At 43.4% G+C, this 25,389-nt stretch overlaps 3 protein-coding genes across 4 annotated transcripts in view; 1 reads left to right on the forward strand and 2 right to left on the reverse strand.

The window, feature by feature from the left end:
- Nucleotides 1-510: 510 nt before the first annotated feature.
- On the reverse strand, nt 511-10,819 carry LOC136445752 (uncharacterized). Its single transcript, XM_066443888.1, has 10 exons — nt 10,687-10,819; nt 9,502-9,606; nt 6,367-6,479; nt 5,984-6,102; nt 5,018-5,151; nt 4,623-4,748; nt 3,185-3,299; nt 2,263-2,470; nt 1,654-1,795; nt 511-1,244 (listed from the first exon to the last, which is right to left on the reverse strand). Exons 2-10 carry the CDS (start codon nt 9,580-9,582, stop codon nt 672-674), a joined length of 1,611 nt encoding a protein of 536 aa, XP_066299985.1. The 5' UTR covers nt 9,583-9,606; nt 10,687-10,819; the 3' UTR covers nt 511-671.
- A 1,600-nt stretch (nt 10,820-12,419) lies between these two features.
- On the reverse strand, nt 12,420-19,878 carry LOC136445533 (mannose-6-phosphate isomerase-like). Its single transcript, XM_066443589.1, has 9 exons — nt 19,761-19,878; nt 18,096-18,229; nt 16,591-16,782; nt 16,245-16,386; nt 15,531-15,725; nt 14,798-14,971; nt 14,191-14,296; nt 13,421-13,535; nt 12,420-12,949 (listed from the first exon to the last, which is right to left on the reverse strand). The coding sequence occupies exons 1-9, from the start codon at nt 19,774-19,776 to the stop codon at nt 12,734-12,736; spliced, it is 1,290 nt and encodes a 429-aa protein (XP_066299686.1). The 5' UTR covers nt 19,777-19,878; the 3' UTR covers nt 12,420-12,733.
- A 492-nt stretch (nt 19,879-20,370) lies between these two features.
- Nucleotides 20,371-25,389, forward strand: part of LOC136445546 (protein phosphatase inhibitor 2-like) — a 28,745-nt gene continuing 23,726 nt past the window's right edge. The window contains exon 1 of one of the 2 annotated variants that reach the window (XM_066443604.1): nt 20,371-20,533. In XM_066443604.1, coding sequence (XP_066299701.1) covers nt 20,412-20,533 — 122 coding nt within the window. In that variant the 5' untranslated portion in view covers nt 20,371-20,411. The remainder of the gene's footprint in view (nt 20,534-25,389) is intronic. The other variant, XM_066443605.1, reaches the window with a different exon arrangement.

Below are 25,389 nucleotides of genomic sequence, written 5' to 3' on the forward strand. Positions count from 1 at the left end.
TAAAACTTAAAAGATTTACACACATACAAGATTAACTGAACTTGCACAACTCAAACAGTCAAAAGAAACCCCGAGCATTGAAAATACTACACTTATCTTCAAGCCTATTCTAGATTCAAAAGTAAATCTGAACTTGACTTATACATCAGCAGAAGCAATCAACCATCCCGAGACAGGGGCCGATACCGTTTGCGGGCACCTTTGACCCGTTGCTGACGTCACATTTTCGGTCAGGTCATGTGACACAGGCTTTGGGCCATTACAAGCTGAGAAAGATCAGAGGACTGATCATGATCGAAAGCTTGTAGGTAAAATCTTTGTATACGGGAAGAGTGCATAAAATGTTTATGATTGAACTTAACTTATTACAGCTTATCATATTTTGTTATAGAAACAGTAAAGGAAACTTGCATGTGCTGCTAGTTGCGGGTGTTACATTTGTTAAGTTTTTTTGGCGACGCCTCAGGGGCAAGCCTAATGGTACAGTATTGTGTGCAGTCTAGATCTGCGAGAATTCTAGGAATTGTGCCGGAATGTGTCCACAGGAATTTTTAGTCCATAGGAATGTTTGGAATGTTAGACGGCAGGAAACTGTCCAAAAAATGAAAACAACAACAACCGTCGCCATGGCAATGTCTTTTTTCGTTACTAGTCTTGTTTCAAATCTCAGCTCATGACAAAATCGACTCCTTGACCTTTCCGTCGTCCAATGACATTGGAATCGAACCGTAGTTTCCCGTAACCCCCTTCCCAGGAATTTCGTGCTTTTCCTTCGGTTCAACACTAACCTTCTCAGCTTTAGCTTCAACTACCCTTCTCACAAAGAAACCAGCTACAACGACAAACACGATCCATATTGCCTCGTGTACTATCATCTGGGAGGGTCCAGAAATCTGGAAATCATAGTACTGGATAGCCCATGCAATGACAACTATAATCAAGTACATCAACAAAAATCCGCAACCATAAGCAACTCGACCGAACGTACTCAGGATGTTGTTTGGGCTGCTGCCATTGGTCAATTTTCGTTCTACGTAAAGGCCAAAGGTCACAAGGACGCAAATGACCAAGGCGAAGCCCCAGTTGTTGATAGGGATGACGATTGGTTCCCACAGTCGGGTCCAGGGGTTCCCGTTTTTATCCGGGATCCAGCTGTAGCAGTAGAGGATGACGGCAAGGAACGCTGCAGCTGGGATGACACGTGGCCAGGTAGGCAGGTGCTTCCAGAAGGGCAGGCCGAACAGCTGTAAACATAACAAAAACAGTTTTAGGTCAAGTTATCCAAATGGTCAGGAGTACGTGGCTTAGATTTAGTTGACTACAGGCGCTGTTTCTCTAAATGTCCGTCTGTATGGCTGTGTCTGTATGACTGTGTCTGTCAGTCTATCTGTCTGTCTGCATGTATGTGTGTATCTGCTGCCTGTGTGTGCGTGTGTGCGTGTTTGTGTATGTGCCTGCCTGTCTTTGTGTGTGTATGCGTGTGTGTGTTGTATGTCTTTCTGACTACAAGTACCTTAATGTTTGTGTATGTGTTTGTGCACGCGCGCGAGTGTATGTGTGCACATGTTTACGTATTGTACACGGACTCTACTTACTAGCAATCGAGTAGCTTTTGTTCTGGTTATTAACGATGGAGATCTAATTGAAACACACCTGTGTCACCACGACGAGCGCGGCGAATCCGAAAGCGAACATGGGCCACAGCCTGGTCCCCATCTGTTCCAGTCCGCCGGTCTGCCAGGCCACCAGACCGCCGTGCAGAGTCACCCAAACTTCCAGCGAGAAACGCCAGTATCTGGCGGTGTAACGATAAAGATAACCTCATTGCAAATCCAAGTCCGGCAGCTTGTTACAAACAGAGTACCGGCTAATTGCAAACAAAGCATCGATTACTATTAAATTGCAAACGAAGCATCGACTAGGTGCAAACACATGACACTTTTAGGTATTTGTATCATACAAGCGTGACATAACTTAAAGGAGTTAGGCAGACAGTACAAGCAACGAAGAAACGGAATGTTTTTGTTTTTTTATATATTACAGAACTTCTCCTCAGGTAGCTTTCAAATTTAACCAGACAGCATGACAGACAATGTTTACGCACGGTCATAGTCACGTGAGTACAAATACCTTATTTGGTGTCTCTACATGGCCAGGAGATCGATGTTTCATTGGTTGTCATGATGATTTCAAATGTCTCTAACAGGAAGATCATTCTCGGTCGATCGCGAATGTGGGGCAAATGCTTAAAGATGAACTCACCTGTTGAGATGCAGGTCTGTATAAACGAGACTTCCCTGCAGCATCAGAATCCAGGTGTGGAAGAACCCCATCACGTGACCTAGCGTGTTTTCCATTGGATGATACCAGCAGGTGTAGACCGCCGCCCACATGATGACGTAACCGTGGTACTTGCGGACCAGGCGCACCGACTCACGTGACCAGGACCTCATGGCTGTCCCGGCCCTGTCTTTGGTTCAAACAAAGTACGCAGAAATAAAATGCTTCAAACAAATTTTCCCATAAGGTTAACAAAGTTGTTTGTACACAATATTCTACCAAGCCGATGTTTTGGTGACCGTCTGTCACCTTCCTCGGCGCAATACTGACTGGTTCTACTTCCGGGACTGCAGCTAGGTGTCGCTGCTGCAGTGTGAAGAGTGCGGCACCAAACGAGTTTAAATCCCTCAACTTCTGCCAAACCAACCATTACCCAATGATAAACATTCGCAAATACCTAAATGTAAATGTAATGATTCTATACTAAGTAATTTGTGGCACACAAAAAATCGTACTCGATAGTTTTAACGGTTTGCGTTAGAAGTCCGGGGACGGTACAGGCTTCAAGACACATTTGACTCGAGCATTACTGAAGTCACATGACTGTGAAATGACGTTTCTAATGTAGGGAGTCATTTATCTCGAAGAAGGACATAGAGACCGCTGAAACTTCTTTTGTCATTCTCAACTGAGGTGAAGCATGGTGCTTTTTCAAGTGGCTAGTAGAACAATGCTGTGCTTCGCTAGGGCTCGCTGTTCAGTCAAGCACACCAGGTCACCCTTACTAGTATTGGGCGCCGCCGGCTTTATGTTAGGATTCTCAGGAAACCATGCTTGATACATGGTTGGTTAATCAGTCCACGTGTTTTCTTTGTTCTACATTTTCTTCTTTGACTGCTCTTACCTGTGCTTGTCACAGACGGCCAGCCGAAGAATACTCCCCTGTCTCGGAACTCGATCGCCATAACGAACAGCAGCGCCACGATAACTGAGCCCTGAGAACTGCCTATCGACACATCCTGAGAAAAAATAGTTTAAAAAGTTAAAGAACAATTAGTTAAGCACTAATTCATAATGTCATTTTTGGTGTGTTCCAAAAGACGAGGCACCATCCTAGACTTGTTTACCTAACGGGCATGGCAGCGGTCGAATTCGTTCGTTCGTTCAGACCCTTGTAGTGCTGTTGGTAGCAAGTTTCCCCAGTGGCACATATGTCAGCAAGTTCTCTTGCTGTTTGAGCAGGAGGGTATATTTTTGCAGGGATGGGTTACCAGCTTTTTCCATTTAACGTGCTCGAGGCACCCCCAATTGCAATTTAACGTCCCTTCCGAAAGAGGGGTGTAGCCCCAACCGAGATGTTGCCCCAACCCTGTCCCATGATTGATGATTGGTTAAATTTGGTTTATTTCATATCATCAAAAAAGTATCACAGTTTCGCAGTGCACGCGACGTGTGCACTGAATTGAACTGGGACTACTTTTTAGCTTCATAAAATTATTCACAATTGCCTTAACTTATATACAAGGTTTTCAGAACATTAAGATAGGTGTAGTGAAAATATGTTTTTATACAATACGATGATATATACGGGTACATTGTATTAACAATATAGATGCATAAACAGGACATGTTTCAGATACAATACAATTACATTACAGAAACCGCATCGGTGCTTAATCTATGCAGTAAAATAAAATAACACTCAGGTACTGGTACTTTTCGTTGTTATTGACAGCATGTTGCTGTCACGGGTCTCTTATTTAGTAATGATACCATGTATGGTATCGGGCTATTTCTATAGCGTGCTGTTCTGGTTTTAATAGTGTTCAACTGTTGACTATTGCGCGTATTCCTGCCGCTGACTTCTTGTCGGGTTGGCGGGAGCCAGTCGCAGAAGGTGGTAGAGTGAAGTAGCTTTCTGGCGAAAGATTCACAGAGGTAGTCGCGTCTTTGCTGCAACGTCGTGAGACCCAGTGTGTGGCAAGCATCCGAGTAGTTTGTATAGTCATAGTGGGTCCCTAGGATAGTTCTGACTGCTCTACGTTGTATCCTCTCCAGTTGAAATCTCTGGGACAGCGTTATACCAGGTTGCCAGACCGGTACTGCGTATTCACAGGTCGGACGAATAAAACTCGTATAAATGGTGACAAGGTCCTCTCTGGTTACTCTGATTGAACCGGGGTTTTTCATTTAGTAACTCATTGGAACCATGGGCTCAAATGTGAGGCCGCTACCCGTTGAGGCTTGAGCTAAAGGGACATCCCTAGCAGCGGCGGAATTTAGATCTTTAATTTGTGACGTCACGTCTAAACAAACGGGCTACATAAGATGTCCTTTCTCACCTGTGCCGTTGCATCATACGTCAGGTGCGTCTGCGCCAGGTGCAGCAGGTGGAAGAAGGTGTGCACGGCCACAGCTGCCCAGTTGTATTTGTTTAGTTTGGTTGAGTACTTGTTGCCCTTCTCTGCCTAAAATGGAAAAAAGATGGCGCATTTGAGTAACAATACGCTGTAATCGTAATATTATGTGCTAAACTTAGAGCAATCGCTTCTGCATTATTACCAAATCTAGAAAACATGTCACAAAACTTGAATACAAAGTTGTTAAGTTCTTTTCCTTTCCTTTCCTTTTATTTAAGGGCAAGCTCAACTGTAAATGTGGCAACCAGGCCAGCAGCTGATGGACAGTTATCTCACCTGTAAGGGTAGGGTTATCTCACCTGTATGTGTTAGCTCACCTGTTTGTTCACCTGTGCCAGGTACAGGAGCCACCAGGCCACCAGCTGATGGACCGTGTAACAGGCCCACACAAACATACGCGTCCATGGTGTCACCAATTCTGGGCGGAGCTTCCAAAAGTACCAGCGAGCCGCTAGGGGGCGCAAATTTACAATAACATCAAAACGCGAAGAATAAACAATTAGAAAGAATCAGTACAAATGAAATGTCGCCATTTTTGCAAAACAGTTCCATGCATAGATAAGCAATCATCCCGAAAAATGTATTGTATCAAATTCAATTTTTTTTCTTCAGTGTGAGGCTTACATTTTTGTACTGATGATGATCGGATGCCAATCATTGTTCGATCCCAAAATGAAACCAGATGGCAAAACACAGCTATACTATGTTAGAAGAAATTATGCATGCTAGCTAAGGAACATACCATGTTCCCAATACTGTCAAAACTGTCACTGCACGAAATGGCCTCGTATCCCGGCGTATACGTACAGGGATTCCTCCGGAAATATTCCATATCCCGGTGCGGATTTAGTTTAGCGATATAATTAACGGATACGCTAAATCCGCATCGGGATATGGAATATTTCCGGAGGAATCCCTGTACGTATACACCGGGATACGAGGCCATTTCGTGCAGCGTGTACAAGAGATAACCTACCCATAACAAATGAATAAACAAATAAGGACCACCTGGCCAATCATGGTGACCACTTTTTGGTGGTCCTTTAGATCATTTTTTTCTCATTGACACAAGTACTTTTAAGAACTTGTGTCAATGGGGAAAATGATCTAATCCTGTCTGTATAGGTGACCTCAAAGTTTACTGTGAAATTTTTCTAAAGTCCTTTGAGTAGTCACTATGGACAGGTTTGCCCGTGTTTGAATTTTCCTAATTTTGTTCAACTCAGCGTGGTGGAAAAGGGATTTGGAAAGGACAATGATATGATAGTAACCTCTTCACTTACATGGATCGGTACCGTCTCTTCCCTTGACGCCCTCTTCGGGCTCGTACGGCTCCGGTAGGAACCGCTCGCGAGTCGTGTTGGTGTCGTTATAGGCAAGTCCGCTAGGTGCGTACCAACCTCTGCAAAGGGAAAAGTTGTCAAGAGCTGTGAGAAAAAAATCATCTGAAAAATCTAACCTGGGTGCCATCCGATTATTAGTACTTCTTGCTACCCTGAAAACATCGATTTTTTTCAGGGTAGCGAGTGTAGGATCCCCGGTAGTCATCGGATGGCACCCAGGCTAGCAAGAAAAATCAGCCACTTTGACTTTTCCAGAAAATGAAACAAAACAATTCCCCGACTAATAACACTCAGATTTACGAGTCAGTCAAATACCCACCCACCTGTAGCTGCCCAGTCCGAAGATGGCTCCTATCAGACCGCCGATGAAAACCATCCCGTACAGCCAGACCAACAGGTCCTGTCTCTGGTACCACCGGACATCGCCACGATGGGACTGAAATGAAAAGAGCTTGATATGTAACGTCTGTTTGTATTAGCTTTGGCCGCCATGTTGGTGGAATGTATAGATCCAAGATGGCGACCATTCCGTACAGCCAGACCAACAGGTCCTGCCTCTGGTACCACCGGACATCGCCACGATGGGACTGAAAGGAAATAGAGCTTGATATGTAACGTCTGTTTGCATTAGCTATGGCCGCCATGTTGGTGGAATGTATAGATCCAAGATGGTGACTATCCCGTACAGCCAGACCAACAGGCCCTGCCTCTGGTACCACCGGACATCGCCACGATGGGCCTGGTGGGAAACGTTCATAATGTTGAAAACATAGTTGTCACACTAAAGCCACCGCCGCTATGTTGGTGGAATGTAAAGAACCAATATGGCGACCATCCCGCACAGCCATACCCACAGGTCCTGCCTCGCCTCTGGTACCACCGGGGATCGCCACGATGGGCCGGCAATATCAATGCTAGCTGGTGACAGATCGCCATGACTCGCGACTGTTACCTCGTCCATGAAGAATGGAGGTATAGTTTTTGGTCTGTTTGTCTGGGTGTGTGTGCGCGTATCCGGTGCAATATCGGAACCTCTGGATGCATTGCGATGATATTTGGTTTGTGGGTTGTGAACGCGAAGGTCAAGGTTGATGGTTTCCTCGTGGCGGACTGCAGCAGGACTTTCCTGTATTTTTCCAAGGACATGAGCTCTAACCCAAAGCCAGGAATCGAACCAGTGTACCGGTAGGTTTACTTGACCTGAATTTGTGAGTGTGGACCAAGACATGGTGTTTACCGGAGCAGGTCAGGACGGTTCGGCCTCCCGTCAATTGCAAGACAAACAAGAGTTCCGAGACCTTATACCTAGAGAAATAGCTAGAGTTTTTGTGAATTTCTTAATGCCATAGCCCTAGTCTTATCATGCGCTATAACCAGCGCTATTACAGTTTATTATCAACAATTTCTAAGCCACCAGGGTGTCTCAAATTCAGCCCATTGACCTTACGGGGCAGATCAGCTGTCTATGGACTACTTTCAGAAAGGGGGTACCGCCACGTAACGCTGCGGTACTTGAAAATACCGCTAGGACCCTCCATCGCCGTGTTTCTTCGGGACCCAATAACTACCCACATACTAAGATCCAAACTTCAATCAAAAGGATCATGACTTAAAGGTGCCAACACACATACACCACCAGGTGAACCTCCTTCCCGGTGGTAACAAGACGGACAGACATTGCTCGAACCAGTAAGGATGTTTTCAACCAAGCGCAGTTATTTAGCAGTTACCGAGTTACATTTTCGGCTCTCGCACATAAGCAGCTAGCCTTGGTGCTCAACCCATGATGTACGATCATAGCAAATATGGTGCCATTGTAAATGGTTCTTCCAATGATGTACAATGCAATAAAATTGATAAAGTACCAACGCAGATATGATTAACCAAAATCATGTTTCCAAACTTTTCGTGCTCAATTTGCTCAGTCAGTACAGTTCGGTTACTCGACTTCCATACCAGGTGTAAAAAAAAATAAACAAACACACCTGTGCCAGACGATACGGCAATGAAGGTGTTACTACCCTGGTCCTTTTTTGTGTGCCATTGTTTACGCGTTCCTTATCTGCGTATTGTTGACTTAACGGCGGTTTTACGAGGAGGGTAGCTACACCAGCCTGTATAAACTGAGGTTGCGGGGGTGTAGCGTTGTGCGAACGGTGCTACGTGCATTTGCGGAATCTGTTAATGGATGCACTCAGGTTACGCAACCTTGATGTTGCCATGTACCTGTTGCAACTGCAAGATACAAGAAGTAGTTGTACCAAACCCAAAAATTCTAAATTCAGGCATAGTCGCGGTTCACTGGCAAGATTGATTTGCTTTTGCCAGATGAAGAGGTCCCTTCCCCCATCTTTCCCCCAGGGTATTTAGTAGGGGAAGCGAAATATCTGTAGCTTTTAGCTGTGAAAGATGATACATGAACCAAAATGGACACCAATAGGAAAAAACGCGAAGCGTACCATGCAGTGTCCCTTATTTCTAACCTCGCGAGCTCGACATTTTGAGTACCAATTCAAGATTTAAAATCTTACCTTTTGTACTGCCCCATCTGTTGCGCGATGTTTGTTGATATCCTCTGATTCTGTTGTTATCACGCGGTTTTCAGCAGGGCCTATGGGTGCTTGGGTTCTCCAACCTTGCCGTTTGGTTACCTTGGTATCCTCCCTTGTCGCATCCATGTCTTAGAACTAGTGTCTTATTGTCCTCCTTCCTTATGTCTTGTCCATCTCTGCTCCGGTCTAAGGTTGTCTGTTCTTGCTGATGTCTCAGTAAGGACCTTCGAGTGCCGATTTTTTGAAGACGTTTTTGTGATCATCTAGTGAGGCCAGGTCTCACGATGTCTTACTAGTTACGTTACCACCTGTTGGCTATAAACCGTGGTTTGAGCGAACGCAATCTCAAGCCCCAGTTACGTACATACGTTACACGACAGGCTTACGATAGCAAAGCAGGATGATTCGTACGACAGACGTGGGTGTATCGCACAACATGTAGTCGTCTTGTGGTAGAAAAGGCTGTCTTAGATCCTTGTCGATGGGTAGTTCTCTCACAGCCTTGCTGAATTCGAAAATCGCACGACATTTTCTTGTGAACGCGGCTCTTACAAGGCTGTCATGTTGTTGCTTCCGTCATGATGTTGCATAACATGTTGTTATATATATATATAAGAACTGCCCAACCAGTATTCACATAGTCATTGTGGGTGCTACAATGTAATGTTCAACCGGAAATCTTGATATTCACGGGACGAACCACAAAGAAACACGTTGGGGGCATGTGAACATGAATAGGGTGTTAAGACTAAAGAGCAAGTATAGACATGATAGAGGAGACTCGGGAGCTATGATAGGTTTGGATACCAGGCTATCGAAACATAGGGGCGTCGAAACACAGGGGTGTTAGAACACAGGGGTCATAGGGCTGTCACCACCATACACTAGTACTATTGTCGTACTTACTGTTTTTCTGGCTTCCTCTAGCGCCAGCCCAGACGTCGAGGCGGCCAGATGTGTCTCGGGATCCTTTACCGTCTCTTCCATGACTAGTGCAGAGGTACCGTCGAGCTAGAGTCGTAGTAGGGAAAGCTAGTGTTAGCTTATACATATAGCAGGCCTTGGGTGGTTTTTGTCGCTCTCTGCCTAACGTTACCTGTCTCAAGTTATGTCCATAACTATTTCTCTGTTTGTCTTTCTGTCTTCATATTTCTGTCGTTGTCTCTCTCCTTCTCTCTGTCACTCTCTGTCTCTCTCTCTGCCTTTCAGTCTCTCTCTGTCTCTGTCTCTCTCTCTCTGTCCCTGTCTTTCTGTCTGTCTCTGTCTGTCTGTCTGTCTGTCTGTCTGTTTGTCTGTCTGTCTGTCTATCTGTCTGTCTGTCTGTCCGTCCATGAGACAGGGAGAAATCTGAGCGGACAACTCTTTTAATTGTGCGTTGAGGCGTTAGAAGTCTCGTCACCAGTTGATTTCTTAATCTGACTTCACACCGAGTACAGAACAGCCTGTTGTACCGGCAAGGACCTTGATTGTACCTAGTGTTGGTGTACGAAAGCCCTTATCTTTTCATTGCAGGCCATAAATGCGCCGGAATTGTACAAGGGAAGAATTCTTTGGGCCGGATGTTTTCTGGGCAACGTAAATTAATGGCGAAATTTAAGACAGAAACGAAATCTCTACGGCATATGAAATAATACAATTAGTTACGCCTACGGTGTATCAATTAACCGCGAAGGCCATCGGCTAGGGTAACCGGCTAAGACTATCAAAAACTGCAACTGTCAACCATATATCAGTTTCCAGCATGGCCACTAGCCAGGTGCCGTGAACCCTCTAGTTGCCAGGCAACTCCTTAACCAGGAGGAATGAGACCATGACCCTTTCACCTACCTACTGTTTGCCTTCGTGTGATAATGTCCGTCAAGAGAAGGCCAGGAGAGACAGAAAGGGCATAGAATAGGTAGAAAAACGTTTCGGAGTGGTCAAAGAAGATAGTTTATGAATTTAACGTAACTAGCCATGAATTATTCCCCTTTTTGCCGAATCATACTATTCGGCGTCACCGTACCATCACAGACTTTTTTCTCATAATTGTCCCCGTGGTGACGTCACAGTATCGGCCCATTTGTGACGTCATACCTAACTAACACGCACCTGAACTTGACTGACTTCCCGGCGTTCTGTAGATGTAGATTTGGAGTCAGAAACTCACTGCGATGACTCGCTTCAGGGCTGGGCGTGAGCGCCGTGTAGTGCAAATAACGGTGTACGTGAGCGACCTGGGGTGACCTTTCTCAGCCGGTGACGCAAGTTGCGCAAGGGCTCTACCATTTCAAAAGTAGGGGGTAGTTGCGAAGAAAAAAAGTTTTCATAGACCACTTTATATATCGGCATCCACCAGGCCTGTCTATGGGGGTTATGGACTGTAGAATTCGACAAAAAATAGGGCGATCGTCAGTCTACAGGAAGGCCAGGGTAACCAATGGCGGCCAAACTCCGGCGGCAAATTCTCTCTAGCCAGCGTAGTTAGTTTGACAGAGATTACAATTACCGAATTAGCCCCTGGCACCGAGACAATTTGTAACACAGACTAGCATGGGGTTTGTTGTCTTTTTAGTCATACTTGTACGTTTTGCATGATATTCCCATTATAAAGTCAAGGGTAACACAATTCCAATTTAGAACGCAGCGAGGCCGCCAACGTGCGGCTGGTCCATGCTAGCCTGGAATCCATCCTATTTAGCTTCCGGCCGCTACCCTAGCTCCGCTGCGCTACCCAAGCTCCGCTGCCTCATCCTATTTAGCTTCCGGCCGCTACCCTAGCTCCGCTGCGCTACCCAAGCTCCGCTGCCTCATCCTATTTAGCTTCCGGCCGCTACCCTAGCTCCGCTGCGCTACCCAAGCTCCGCTGCCTCATCCTATTTAGCTTCCGGCCGCTACCCTAGCTCCGCTGCGCTACCCAAGCTCCGCTGCCTGGCCAGGCAGCGGAGCTTGGGTAGCGGCCGAAAGCTAAATAGGATGGATTCCAGGCTAGGTCCATGCAATGAGATAGGGAATTTATTCACTAACGAAAGACAGCGGATGCTGTCTGAAACGTCTGATCTTTTCCAAATTTTATCCAGTTGCTTGAGTAACTGTTGCCTTGATGTCTAACCTTCATCGACGTATCTGCTTTGTGATTATGTGGTTTGAGTCTCTCGTTTTGCCACGCGTTGCACGTCAACAGATAAACTTAACCTGTCCTAGTTCGCAGGAAAAAAAAACACCGGAAGATGTTGTAGCGGTTAGATCATAACATTTTCTCAACTGTCCAGCATCTCTGACAGTTTATAACGGGGGGTGGGGGGTAATTGGCTGTCAGAGAAGCTTGACAGTTCAGAAAACGTTATGCTCCACCCTAACATCTGCTTGGAGATTCAAATTGTTCAAATCCCCTTGTTTGCGGTCATGACCTTTGAAGTACCTCTTGGCGTCACGTGTTTTCCACCTGTTATACAACTGACGTGTAATCTGGTTATGTAAGGTGTGTTAACCTTTACCTACTTATGTAATCTTGGACTTTGGCGCTACGAAAGTCCAAGATAACATGCCGTTCTCTTTGAAAATGCCGTCCGCCATATCTGACCTCCAAATACCCTCTAAAGACCTGTTAACCTCTTGCCAGTGGGAGCGGTGTACAACGAAATCCAAATGGCATCCATTTTAACTCCGAGAATTTCTTTTTAATGTTTCAGATTCCCTCATAGTCATAGTCTATGAGGCTATCAAAGGTGATTCCTAAAGGACCTAAAGGTTGACATATATTAGCCCGAGTGTCAACTTTGTGTTTGAGGCCATATCAATATTGATTTGATTACACGGATGACATACTCTGGACACCCCAAAAGTGAAGTGATAAACATACAGTATATTTATTACGATTCTTTAAAATCAAACAACAATCATGTACAAAGGCACAAGAAGACAGCATACACTGTAATGCCAAGAAAATCGAAATAGCGACTCATGACCCATATGAAGTTTTCATACTAACTTGTTATAAACATCGGATGGTGCAATGTAGGAAACATTATCATTTTCGCGGGCAAGTGTCACCCACGTAACTTTACCTATGGCGGGCAAACTCCCATGACAAATTACTAGTATTCTCCCTATATATAGCCTAGTTATTTAGTCTTATAGAGACTAGCTTAAACACATGCTAGACAGGGCAGTAAGCGCGGAACATGAGGAGGCCCTTGGAGCTGATCTTCAGCCTCACGTCCTGATTGGCTGAGATGAAGATGGCGGCCCCGCGTTTGAAGCTGATTGGTTCCCCGGTGGTGACGTTGGTGCCGGTGGCGTCGCCCTTGACAACTAGCACGATGCTGGCACTGTTCATGCGCGAGATGACGTAGGACTTGGTCTTGGACGGGATCTTGGAAAGACAGACAAGATTTGTACAACATTCTTACGTCTTTACATCGGTAAGAACGACCCTACCTGTAGACATGTCCTGAGAAACAGAAAGACAGACAGACAAATATACAGCATACAGGGATAGACAGACACGGACACACAAACACACACAGATGTACAATTTGCATCTTTGCTATATTTTGTTTGAACCTTACCTTTTCCTTCATGACCTCAACGAAAAGTGGTCAGCAGGCTGATCTGAGTTTTTCATGAATAAATAAAGACAGAGAGAGAGAGAGAGAGAGAGAGAGAGAGAGAGAGAGAGAGAGAGAGAGAGAGACAGAGAGAGAGAGAGAGAGAGAGAGAGAGAGAGAGAGAGAGAAACACACAGGGAGAGAGAGAGAGAGATGGAGAGAGATTTCTTACAACATTTTGGAAATGTGGAATAAATATCATATAACTCGGTGACTCAGATATCTTGTAGCCGTACCTCGATCTTAGCTACGGCGAAGTCGTCAATGCCGGGATCGTAGAAAACCACATTGGGGTCGGACGGGTCGGGCTTTGTGCGCATGATCTTGTCGGAGCACGGGGCTGGGTCGTACCTGGAGTGATAAAAGAAAACACACGGTTTTGTAAACAAATCTCATGTAGTTTATGTAGAGGACTTCGACACACTTACCATATTATAGTAACCTCCCGGTATCTCTACGGTGCTGGAGTTAGCACCCATAAAGCCGGCCCGTGAAAAATGGCTACCAGGCTACTGCCCAGCAAACTTCACCCCTCCGGCACTGCACGCACCCAGTTCATAAATCAACATCTCGATTTGGTTTTATTATTCGAACTCAAACTTTACACGATGAACGTATACAGTCTCGCAGCCAACAAGTATACATAATACATACAGCTAAATTGCACTGTACATGTGTGTTGGCACACATATCGATCAATAATCAGACTACATACATGGAACCGATACACTAGGACGATTACACATTCTTATCAAAATCATTTGTTGTTTATATATATACTGAGATATCATTAAAGGGATTGCACATATCAATGTTATCTAAAATTGTAATCAAACTGAAGATATCTTTACCTATTTGTAACTACGCCCGATAAGATTTTGACTATCACTTGAGCTCAAAGTTATGACAGATCAGATCTGGACAAATATTGAAATCAACGAGCCACAGACTATTTTTGAAGATCATTAGATAAAAGAAGTCATTCCCAGATGACGTCACCACAGACCTGAGCATCTCGCTGAGCGTCTCGAAGTCGTTGAGACGGCTGAACTGTTTGTCGGTCAGGCCGCCGCACACCACGTTGTCTCCGTTTGCAAGCACCTCCACACAGTCTGTAGAAATATAAAAACATCTGCAGTTCCGATGGATGCCGTCAGGGGGCACAAAAATATACTGGAAACCGTACCTTGCAACGAACCGTTTTTTTTTCTTCAAATTACAACGTCTAATTTATGCTATCTACAAGTTCACAAAGAAACTGAAATGATCGTATTCTCGGCAAAGATATAAGGAAAACTTCACGGCGCGCGGCAAGGAAACTAATATAAGAGACTTTCTCACAAAATAATGATTTTGAACCCATCTTAAACCTACAATGCACATACGGTATATAGCCTGGTATCCAAACCTATCATAGCTGCAGTATTTTTCGTCCTCTTTGGTAAATGTTGCATCAGATCTGTTAGAGTAACGGCCGTTGCATACGACCTCTCTTTGGACAAAGCTATATGAATCTGTATGCGGGATGTTAACATTGTAAGTTAACCAACCAAAATGGTGGACCCTAAATTACGTCACAGTCACGTGACTGCAGAGTGCAAACCCCCACTCACCTCCAGATATGTACGCATGCGCCTCGTTGACGGGCACGTCGATGGCCTGGTTGGGCCCGATGTCCACCACGTTCAGGAGGTAGATGGAAAAGCACCCCCTGTCGGCCGGGTACTGCTTATGCAGCTGAAGGAACAGCTCGCCGTTGCTGGCTGTCACGTCTCGACCTGCGGCAACTTTGAAGAAGGGATAGGAATTTGGAAAATGATTCTCGGAATGTTAAATGCACTCTGTTTATTGTAAGATCTACATATCATCGTTTGGCTGCAAGTAAAAGAACCCAACACACTTATCGAGATGACTATTGGTGACACGGTGCGCTTGACTGAAAACACGAGACTTGGCGAGGCCGTATTTTACTCCTACAGTAGTCCTACTAGAGTACTAGTTGAAAACGCGTCAGGCTTTGGCCTCAGTCTTTAGCCACTTTATCTTTACTACACTGGATGCGCAGTTGTGCAGTAAAGTTGCACACGTGTTTGTCATTTTTGAAATGGCGTGATTGGGAATTTACCATCATCATGTTATTGCTTTATTCATCCTAACGCGTATTGTCATAGAGTTATTTGACTTTCAAAATATGTGAAAGGTTTCAGAATTCTTACATTTTGCAATTTTCTATGTTTTAGTATGTTTCTCGTTCTCCCATGAACAAAATATGTATATTCTCGACCACTTTCAAAGTTTATCCCTATTCTTTGGTAACTACCATAGTCATAAGGACTGATCACTTACTCTCTTTGTTCATCCTTTTGTCCATGACAGCCAACAGCTTGGCGATCACCTCCTCGTTACAGACCATCAGGGCGCGGAAACACTTCTTCAGGGCCCGGAGCGCCGCCTTCTGGTGGGCGGCGTCCGACGCGCCTGCCGCCGAGAGAAACTCCTCCGCCGCCTCCTCTCCTATCGCCTCGTAAAACTCTGGAATCTCTGCGAATGCAAGAAATGTTGCGATTTTCTAGCTTCTTTGTATAATTGGGCATAGTCTTTGCAGTTATGGAAGGAATTCACTACCTTCTATATATGCACTTCACAACTTTTTAACTTGTACACGATCACACTTTTAATGTTTGTGTGTGTGTGTCTGTGTCTATGTGTGTCTGTGTGTCTATCTGTGTGTTTGTGCATGTGTGTGATGGTGTATGTGTGTGCGTGCGTGTGTGTGTGTGAATGTGTGTCTGTGTGTGTCAGTGTGTGTGTGTGTGTGTGTGTGTGTGTTTGTGTGCCTGTGTGTGTCTGTGTGTGCTTTAGTTGCAATTGAATTATACATGTAGATGAAGGTTTTGATCGCACCATAGCAAATTCATACCATTTTCGGATTGCTACTGTGGCCATCAGTGCTGAATGAATAAAAACGGGACCCATTGCACACGATAGAAATATGAGGTCAGTACGTGATGCTCCCACATTAGTTTAGAGCTGGAGAATAAGAATACGCGCAGTATGTACCCTTGAGGTAGCCGGCTATCTCATCCAATGGCCTGAATCCACACATGCCCCGCATGGGCGTCAGCGCGATGGCGATCTCAGGCTTGTGGTTGTCATCCGGGTACTTCTCAGGGTGGCGCACGAAGAGCTCCTCCGCGTGTTTCTATGGCAACGAAATTTGAAATTTCGACATATTATCCACAGTGCATGCGCAGTTGGAAAGATGAACAGTCTTATTAGGCACAGGCACACTCTCGTAGTTTTGTTTAAGATCACAGAAAAAATGTTCAATACCTTATTAGGATTTAATACCTTATTACGATCCAATACCATTTTAGGATTCAATACCTTATAAGGGTTTATTTACCTTATTAGGATGTGCTTGGAGTGGCAGGGCCGTGTCGAAGGACAGCACCTTCATCAGGAAGGGCAGCTGACCTTTGAACTTTTCCCGCACTTTCTGTCCCAAACAGTCCGGGTGTTCGTCTATCCAGGCCTCCAGTGTCTTGTCCGTGTCAGAAACGTAACATGGCGACTTTCTGTGGGTGCCCATCCACAGCTGAAATTATCGTATCGTCAAGAAGTTATCAACATTGGATAATACATTCGTGAATAGTTTTGGAAAGTCACTGAATAGAAATACTTTGGGACCGCATTGTGAACGCCGCATTAACTATATTTGTGTACATGTAAATATTTTACTTTTGGGACCGCATCTGTAAGCAGCGACACCTATAGCTGCAGTGTAAAGTGAACCAATCAGAGATGCCCTGTGGAAATGACAGGCGGTCAACGAAACTTAGGTTGAATAAAAAAAAAACACACTGAGAGTCATTTTATGCATTGGACAATACAAACTTCAAGTCCAATGGAATCTCCAAGCAGATGTAGGTTCCGAGTTGTTTGTTTAAGGGGTTTTGTTCTGCCTTTCTAGTGGTAATCGTACCTTGATCTTGTCTTCTTTGCCTTCCACTGGGGATAAAAGTCACAACTAGAAAGACGAACAAAATGCCTCGAAAATGCCTACTCATTTAAAACAAGTCGGAACCTACATCACCTCAGCTCCAAGGCACCTGGCTAGAGTCTCGTGTCATTGTGGCAGAAATGTGCAATAAAGGTCTTCATTCAAATTAAAGCCATGGGTGATACGCCTATTTTTAGTACTACACAAAAGGCTCTGCCCCATAGGCACAGCCAAAAAGTAAAATTGTCAAAGTTTCTTGAGGCTTCGAAGTTTCATACCTCTACGTATGCAGTGTAGGGTTGAGAGAAAAACCAAACTAATACGGAATGGACTCTGCCGGCCTTCGTGACTAGTCTTGTTAACTTTTCTGAAAGTTTCATGGTGAAGAAGTTTTTCACCTCTACGTATGTTGTCTCCGCGTTGAGAGAGAAGCCGGGCTGGTATGTGCTGGACTCCAGGAGTCGTGCCACTTCAGCCCTCATCTTACTCAGTATTACACTAAAGGCTCCACCCCATTGGTGTCGCCAAAAATTAAAATTTTTCTAAAAGTTTCTGAAGAATTTGAAGTTTCTCACCTCTGCGTACGGTATGTTGTCTCCGGGTTGAGAGAGAAGCCGGGCTGATACGGACTGGACTCCAGGAGTCGCGCCTTCTTACTCAATACTAAACTAAAGGCTCCACCCCATTGGTGTCGCCAAAAATTAAAATTTTCTAAAAGTTTCTGAAGAAATTGAAGTTTCTCACCTCTGCGTAGGTTGTCTCCGGGTTGAGAAAGAAGCCGGACAGATACCGACTGGACTCCATGAGTCGTGCCTTCTTACGCAGTACTAAACTAAAGGCTACACCCCATATGTATCGCCAAAAATAAAACTTTTCTAAATGTTTCTGAAGAATTTGAAGTTTCTCACCTCCGCGTAGGTTGTCTCCGGGTTGAGAGAGAAGCCGGGCTGATAAGGGCTGGACTCCAGAAGCCGCGCCACCTCGCTCTGTCTGCCCTTCTTCCCCCATAAGTACAGTTGAGTACCGCATTTCAAGGGAAACACTGCAACAAATGAAGACACCTTTATGCAAAGCAAGGCTGGCCAAATACATGGGAAACCGCCCAGTGATGTTACTGATGTACAACTACAGGGCACCAATAGTTATATAACAGTTATTCATCACACGAAAAGCGACACAAACTACACTTGTACAGTTCCTAATTACTGTGACTGTTTCCAAATTTCATCCAGTTGCCTTTTATCTGACGTATCTTATTACCTGGATGTCTAACGTGTACGCGTCTACAGTTCCTACCTAGCAAAATATTCTACTCCCATCGGCTACTACGACTACTCTACTAAACAAGCAGTACTTTAAAGTTGAATCGTCGTACTTTCCAGCATTTTGTAATCTATACCCGTTTCAAGTACAAACACGTTTGATTACTACTTCTAGTCCACTACTTCTACTCCTAGAAATGAGCATGACATCCATTTTCCTCAAGTGTTTATCATGGCATTCTTTGTGACCCACTCATATAAGCAGCCTTTCAACTAAACTAACTAAACTGTAAAGGGTAATGAATAAGCTTTCCAATGATATGCAGTACATCGCAATTGCTAAAGCAACAAAGGATCAAATTTGTGGTTGTTGCTTGGTCTAATTGAACAAAATTCTCAATGCAACACTAGTATGCGTCCCATGTTGTTTTGCTGCGTTAAGGTGCGCCTCCTAGCGGACGGCGCAATCATCGCTCGCAGAAACTTTGACCTACATTAACCCTGCAACACTACACCAGGAAGGGGGCGTGGTTGATATCTGACTCAACTATCAACTATCGCCTTTACATGTTTCTCGTCACGTAAACAAGGTTAATGAGCTCATATTACAGGGCCAACCACCTGTGTGTCCTCTATTATAATCTTATACGACTGTCACAAGCTCCGTACGATTTCTACAGTGCGATTTCCAGAGAAAAGGATCTACGACAATCTTTTCGTCACAGGACGGCTGAAACTCTTACGACATACCCACTACTGTGCCACGACAAGGCCCTCAATTTTCCCTCAAAAACGACTCAAACCAACAAGCGTGAATGAGTTGTCTATACGCTAATTTCAGGAAATGTAATCACAATGCACCTTCGCTACTTGCTGTTTTCCGCGCCAAATTGGACTTTGGAGCCCGTAGTGGCCGTCTGACCTTTTTGATATTCATATGTAGAGAAGAGGCTAGGCTATATCTCGAGAAAGATTGATTAATTTCCATTCAAGCGTCGCCGAAAATCATAGTCACAAGACCAACGTGTAACGTTGCATACGTGAAAGAGCAATCGTAAGCGTCCTCTTCGCTTAAAACAGAGCATTGCAAAATCTACTGCAATGTTTTTAAATCAGGAGCTATAGAGTAGCATCGGATATCATTGATTTGGAAGGTGAGTATCCACAAATGAGAAAGCCAGAAGACTTTGGCCGTTGTTTCCGATGTGACGTAGCTGGAACCGTGCGTTCTATACGGTACGCTGCCAGTCTTGTTGAGCTACATATGGGGGGAAACTGTGTGGAAAGCTCTGATGAATTGTACGCACACACCTTTCGGTTCCGCCATGATAGATCCAGAGAGAACGTGACTTTCAAATCAAAGGTCACTTTGGAGCCGGGCATAGATTAAAGTTACGTCACTAGCACATGCATAATTTAGATACCTCTGTGGCCTTGTGTTTTCGTGTATGTGTGAATATAACGTTACATGTGTTACAGTGTGTGTGTGTGTCACGGTGTGTGTGCGTGTGTGTGTGTGTGTCAGTGTGTGTGTTTGTGTGTGTGTGTGTGTGCGTGTACGCGCGCGCGCGCGCGCGTTTGTGTACTTTGGGGGTGTTTTTTTGTGACATCAGAAAGAAGAAAATGATTATCTCAAAATCGCCATTTACGTTTAGAAATTAACGTTAACGTTAGATACAACTAATTTGTGCGTTTGTAGATGCAGTTTCTGACACTAGATGAAGGGGAAAATATCTGATTACAGAAATATCAAAAAAAATTGTCATCGATTCGTTCGTTCAGCTGCCCTGTATTTTTTTCTCACCTGCGTGTTTTATTACCTGACACTACCCCCTTCCCTCCTCAGTACTAGTATTACCTCGATAGGTGCACCATAGATATCTTCCCATCAGTCTTAGCGATTTGTCGGATTTTACGACAGTATTCCGCTTGTGACGATTTGCGGCATCAGTAGGATCCATCATGGCGGCGGTTCACGATCCGGACAAGCAGCCGCGCCGAGGAATTCTCAAGAAAACTTCCAGTAAAGGAAGTTTCGACGCCCCTCCTGAGTTCAGAGCGCCGGTGCCGGAAGCCCAGCCCAGGTAAGACCGTTGGTACCAGTCTTGCTACCGTACTTTTTGTGTAAACCGTCCGAACGTACGCTGACATGCCCTATGTCGAAGCTCCCTTTAGCCGCCAACCCCCCTGAAAAAATTCCGCTAAGTTTTGGTTCAGTGAATGTTCCGACTCGGGTGACAGTGGGCAAGTCTTAAGATTCATTCAGCGCCGCTGTTGCGTTCGACTGCGCTTCTGAATGTGGAGAAAAACACCGCTTTGTAGCGAGATAACTTTTACAAACAAAACCGTACCCCTTACCACAACATGGCTTTTCGAACTTCGCTGTTTCCTCATAGAACAGATATTTCTTGACGCAAAAATGATGTTGTTCTGTTCTATAAAACGTTGACATTTCTTCCCTTTTCTTGCAAAGTTTGTTTTATACCCAACCGTTGCAGTATTTAGACTTCCTCGTACCTTCTATAGAATTGTTAAAGCGCATTGTCAGCTGTTCTTGCCTTGTGTGCATTTTGGTTACATGCCAAAAAGAAATAGCGGGACATCATGTAATGTAGGACATGTGCATGACATTGTGCACGTAAAAAGTCAGTGAACTACAGAACTACTTTCTCTGTTTTTTGCTCTTTAACTAATTTTAAGAGGTCCACACCATGTAAGCCTTAAAGCTGAAACTTTGATGATTTAAGATAAACACACAACTTACCGGTATGTGAAACAAGCAAGTTACACTGTATTTAAGTTTGATATACTATTTTTACATACATTTACATATATATACATTACACTGTATGTCTAGATATACATTCAAAGTGACAACTATGTAGCGTCGCACGTTACTCAACTTCATATTTCACATCACTACAAACTAGTGGAATTATTTTAGTGTTAGCATGCAGGCTTCATATTACATGTTGCAGAAACAGAAAGGGTATTCCGAGCCTGAGCAGCAAAATTTCAACCCAGCATCAGTATTACTGGTAGCCAAGGCTCTTCCAGAAGTCCCTGAAAAAAGAAGTGGTCAAAACGGCTATATGTATGAAAAATAAGCATACTTGTAGCGGGACCTGAGCTGACAGAAGGCCTGCAAACTCTATGGCCTAAAACTGCTCTAGTCTGGCAAATTATTAGACCGATTTGGCCAGTTTCTTCTATATTCCAGCAGTCCACAGCGTCAGGGAGAGACTAGATGTGTGCTGTCAATGTCTGCTTAGACTCTTGCTATCATGATCAGGTTGCCCTTTGTGGTGTGTATTACACAACACCATATGCATGTAGCTGACCTTTGTTCTCGACAGACGGATTACCAGATTTGGCAACGTCAATACTAGTCCAGACTGTCGCAATGCAAAAAATTCCTTGCCATTTTCTCCTTGTGAATATTGATGATTATCTATTAATATTATTATCATAATTATGCTATTCAATATCAAGGTGATATCGTGCATGATAAGGTTGTCTAAAATTTCAAATGATTGCCATATACACTCTGTTTGTGAAATATGCTACATGTACTTCAAACAGCCTTTATTTTGCTTATTATATTGTATTTGAAAGCTCGCAACTTGCAAAATTTAGTTATAAACATACTTGTGTCCTACTGTACCTAGTTTGTATTCATTAAGCTTAGTCTTTCCTTTGGAATTATTCAAATTTCAATAGTGTGAAATGATTAAAAGCAAGGAGTTGTTTCTAAAACCTCGTCAATAAAGGTATGTATCCATCAATCATCTAATATAGTTGCCTTGGACTTGAGTGAAACACAATAGTTACGCAGGCATTCGAGACCAGCCGGTTATATTACGGTGATCGACCTGTCACACATAAGCCGGGAATGTTTATCTGCGTATTGCAGCTACATGTATGCAATAAAGAGGCCCTGGCCTTGCCAATTTCATATATTGGCTCTTGGATTCAAAGAAATTGTGCTAAACTGGAAAATCAACATGAAAACAGAAGGGAAAGTCTGTACCTCAGGTACACTCAGTTTCAGGGAGTGAATGTATGACGCAGGGTCCCTCTGCAAAGCAGTGTTTATCACTGAGCTGGGCAAAATAATAGATAGAATAAAAATGATGGAGAATAAAACAGATAAATGAAATAAATTGGATCCAAGATTTCCTCTCAGCTTGCTTTTGTCATCTAGACTTCTTTTTTAATCTTGACTCTAAAATCTCTGAAAACTAAGGAAATACTACGTCAAATAGCAGTTACTCAAGCAACTGGGTATGATTTGGGAAATGTTCAGACGTTTCAAGTAGCATCCACTACTTTTCGTCAGTGATACTTTGTCAATCAGCAGGTTTTTAATAATGAATTGATACGCAAATAAAGCCTGACCGCTTCCAAAATCATATCCAGTTGCTTGAGTAACTGCTATTTGGCGTATCTTATACTAGTAACCTGCTGGATATCTAACCTTCAGTAACGTACTAGTAGATTTAGATGGCGTACAATATCTGCTCGGACATGTTGTAAGGGATTGCATTCGTCATATTTTGAATGGTGACATAAAACCAGCAGCCCCGTATATGAGGTAGCCTCAAGCTTAAACCTCTGCACTTAAAAGAACCCAACACTTTTCGAGAATAGTAGGGGCGATACAGATACGGTGTGATTGGCCAAATACGCGAGCCGAAGCAAAGCATTGCCTTGTACTAATACTATAGCTAATAGCTAATAAAAAAGCGTCATGCTTCGTCCTCAGTCTGAGTCCCGACCGCTTACAATTGAATTATTGATATTATCTATCTTCAATTGCAGCTGTATGTATGAAGAGACCCTACTGTATGTTATGTGCACAGTGCCAAGTCCAAGTCAGTACTACATGTAGACTAACTGACAAAGTATAAAGAGACCCTACTATTACTATTTGATGGTTGTGACTTTGTGAGGTTGGTTGCTTCCTTGAATTTCAAGTGCATCACTTCCTGACGTTGATGGATGGCATGTGTTAAGAAGTAACCCTTTGTGATCAGGCTGTGTTTGTGACTTTGCCTCGGAAGAGAGAAGGCAACCACCTTTAGGAACCTACACGTCCGTATCTGTTGTTGTCGAGAGTGTTTGCCGTGAGATTGGTTTTCAAACTAGGTTTTTCTCCGAAAAATGGTCCAAGCAAAGAAGCTGGGCAAAGGGTATTGGTGTGAAAGGGGAATAGGGTTTTATTTGCTAGAATATTGTTGAATAGAAGTTGTATATATTTATATCATCTATGTATTGTTGGATTTGGACCAAGAATACTGTTATATGATGAGCATGATATTCTATTTTGGAATGGCTACTAGCTATATAGGTTGTTTGAAAGGGAGAAATGTTTTACTGGTTTGCAAAATATTGACAGCATGTATTTTACATCTGGAGTTTGTTTGAATAAGGATTCAGTTTAGATATATGATATTTATGGCAGGGTTACAATTAGATTTGGGAAGAGTATACTGTTAATGTTTTATTTTTAGAGTGAGTTTTTAGAGGTTGTTTGAAATTAAGAAATATGCCACTGGTTTGCAGAATATGACGGCATGAATTTTTACATCTGATTATCTGCATTGCATGATTTAAAATCCAGAGCAGAAAAAAAAGTCAATATGATTCAGAGACGGGGGGCGACACAAGTTATCTGGCACGTATGACCCGCTACTACGGTCACATGTCTCTGACATCACGTTCCAGCAGTAGACGGGTCATTCCGTGAACAGGGTTGATGGAGCCAACCGAAAATTTGTGTAAGTCCCAATTTCTGTACATGATGATGAAAAGTTGGATTAAAAGTTTAATCTTAGTTAATAACGATTTACATTTGACACAGTGTATCTTAGTGATTTGCCTCCTCCGCAATCTTTGATTTGAATAATTTACTTCCGCTTCAGTCTACACCCAATTTGCACAAAGAATTAGCAGATTTCTTGATAGTTATTGTTGTGCATGTTCCAATGAATTTATGATATGGTCTACATACACTCTTAAATGTCAATGGCCAATTTAACATAAGAGGAACCTATTTAGAATACAAATTCTGTATGTGATAATGACGAAAGTTTATCACACATTTTTGCTCATTTCAAACAACAGTGTTAAGACATGTACATAATTATTCAGAAATTTGAGTGAGTGAGTGAGTAAAAAAAGAGCACACATACACAATGTACCATATATTATCAGGATATACATTTCATTTTTAGGATATACATTTGGAACTTTAAAATTTCTTTTTTTTTTGCAATCAGTAATGGTTATGATTACAAATATACCTCTAACTCTTATAATATTGTTCATATTCACAGACAGATGCCTTGTAATCAAATTATCAAGTATTACGTATCACAATTGATAGCTTCATTGCAGAGCTACATGCACATTGCATATCAATATGCCACACTTACTAGTATTGGATGCAGGGCTGACATATGTATGGTAGGTGTGGTACATTGTATATCAGTTATCACCTTCAAAGCTTCACAATGCTGATTGACCAATTAGATGCAGCCACACATACTACGGTACCCTTAAGGTATAAGCCCTTGATTAGGAGCATCTCTTGAGGTTTTATGACCTAATTTCTTAAAACTTGAAGACCCAATTGCAAGAGTTACATTTTCCAAGGATGCTTGTGGCACCTTCTTTTTTATGTACTCGTAAGTCCCTGAATGGAAGTGTGGATTTACTGAAAGAGCAAAGAGAACCTGGAGGCATGGATGGCATACTCGAGACTTTCACAGGGATTTAGAGTGAGAACTACTCCATAGCCTGATTAATTTGAGGGCCCTCCAATTCATTTCATTGGTTTGCGGACATGCTAGAGTAGACAGAGTAAAAAATTGGGTTGTCAGGAAAACTTGGATGAATTTGACTACTGCAAATCTTGAAATGTTTGCAGTTAGTTTGT

The sequence above is a fragment of the Branchiostoma lanceolatum genome, chromosome 12, assembly GCF_035083965.1.
Source record: "Branchiostoma lanceolatum isolate klBraLanc5 chromosome 12, klBraLanc5.hap2, whole genome shotgun sequence".
Taxonomy (NCBI): Eukaryota; Metazoa; Chordata; class Leptocardii; order Amphioxiformes; family Branchiostomatidae; genus Branchiostoma; species Branchiostoma lanceolatum.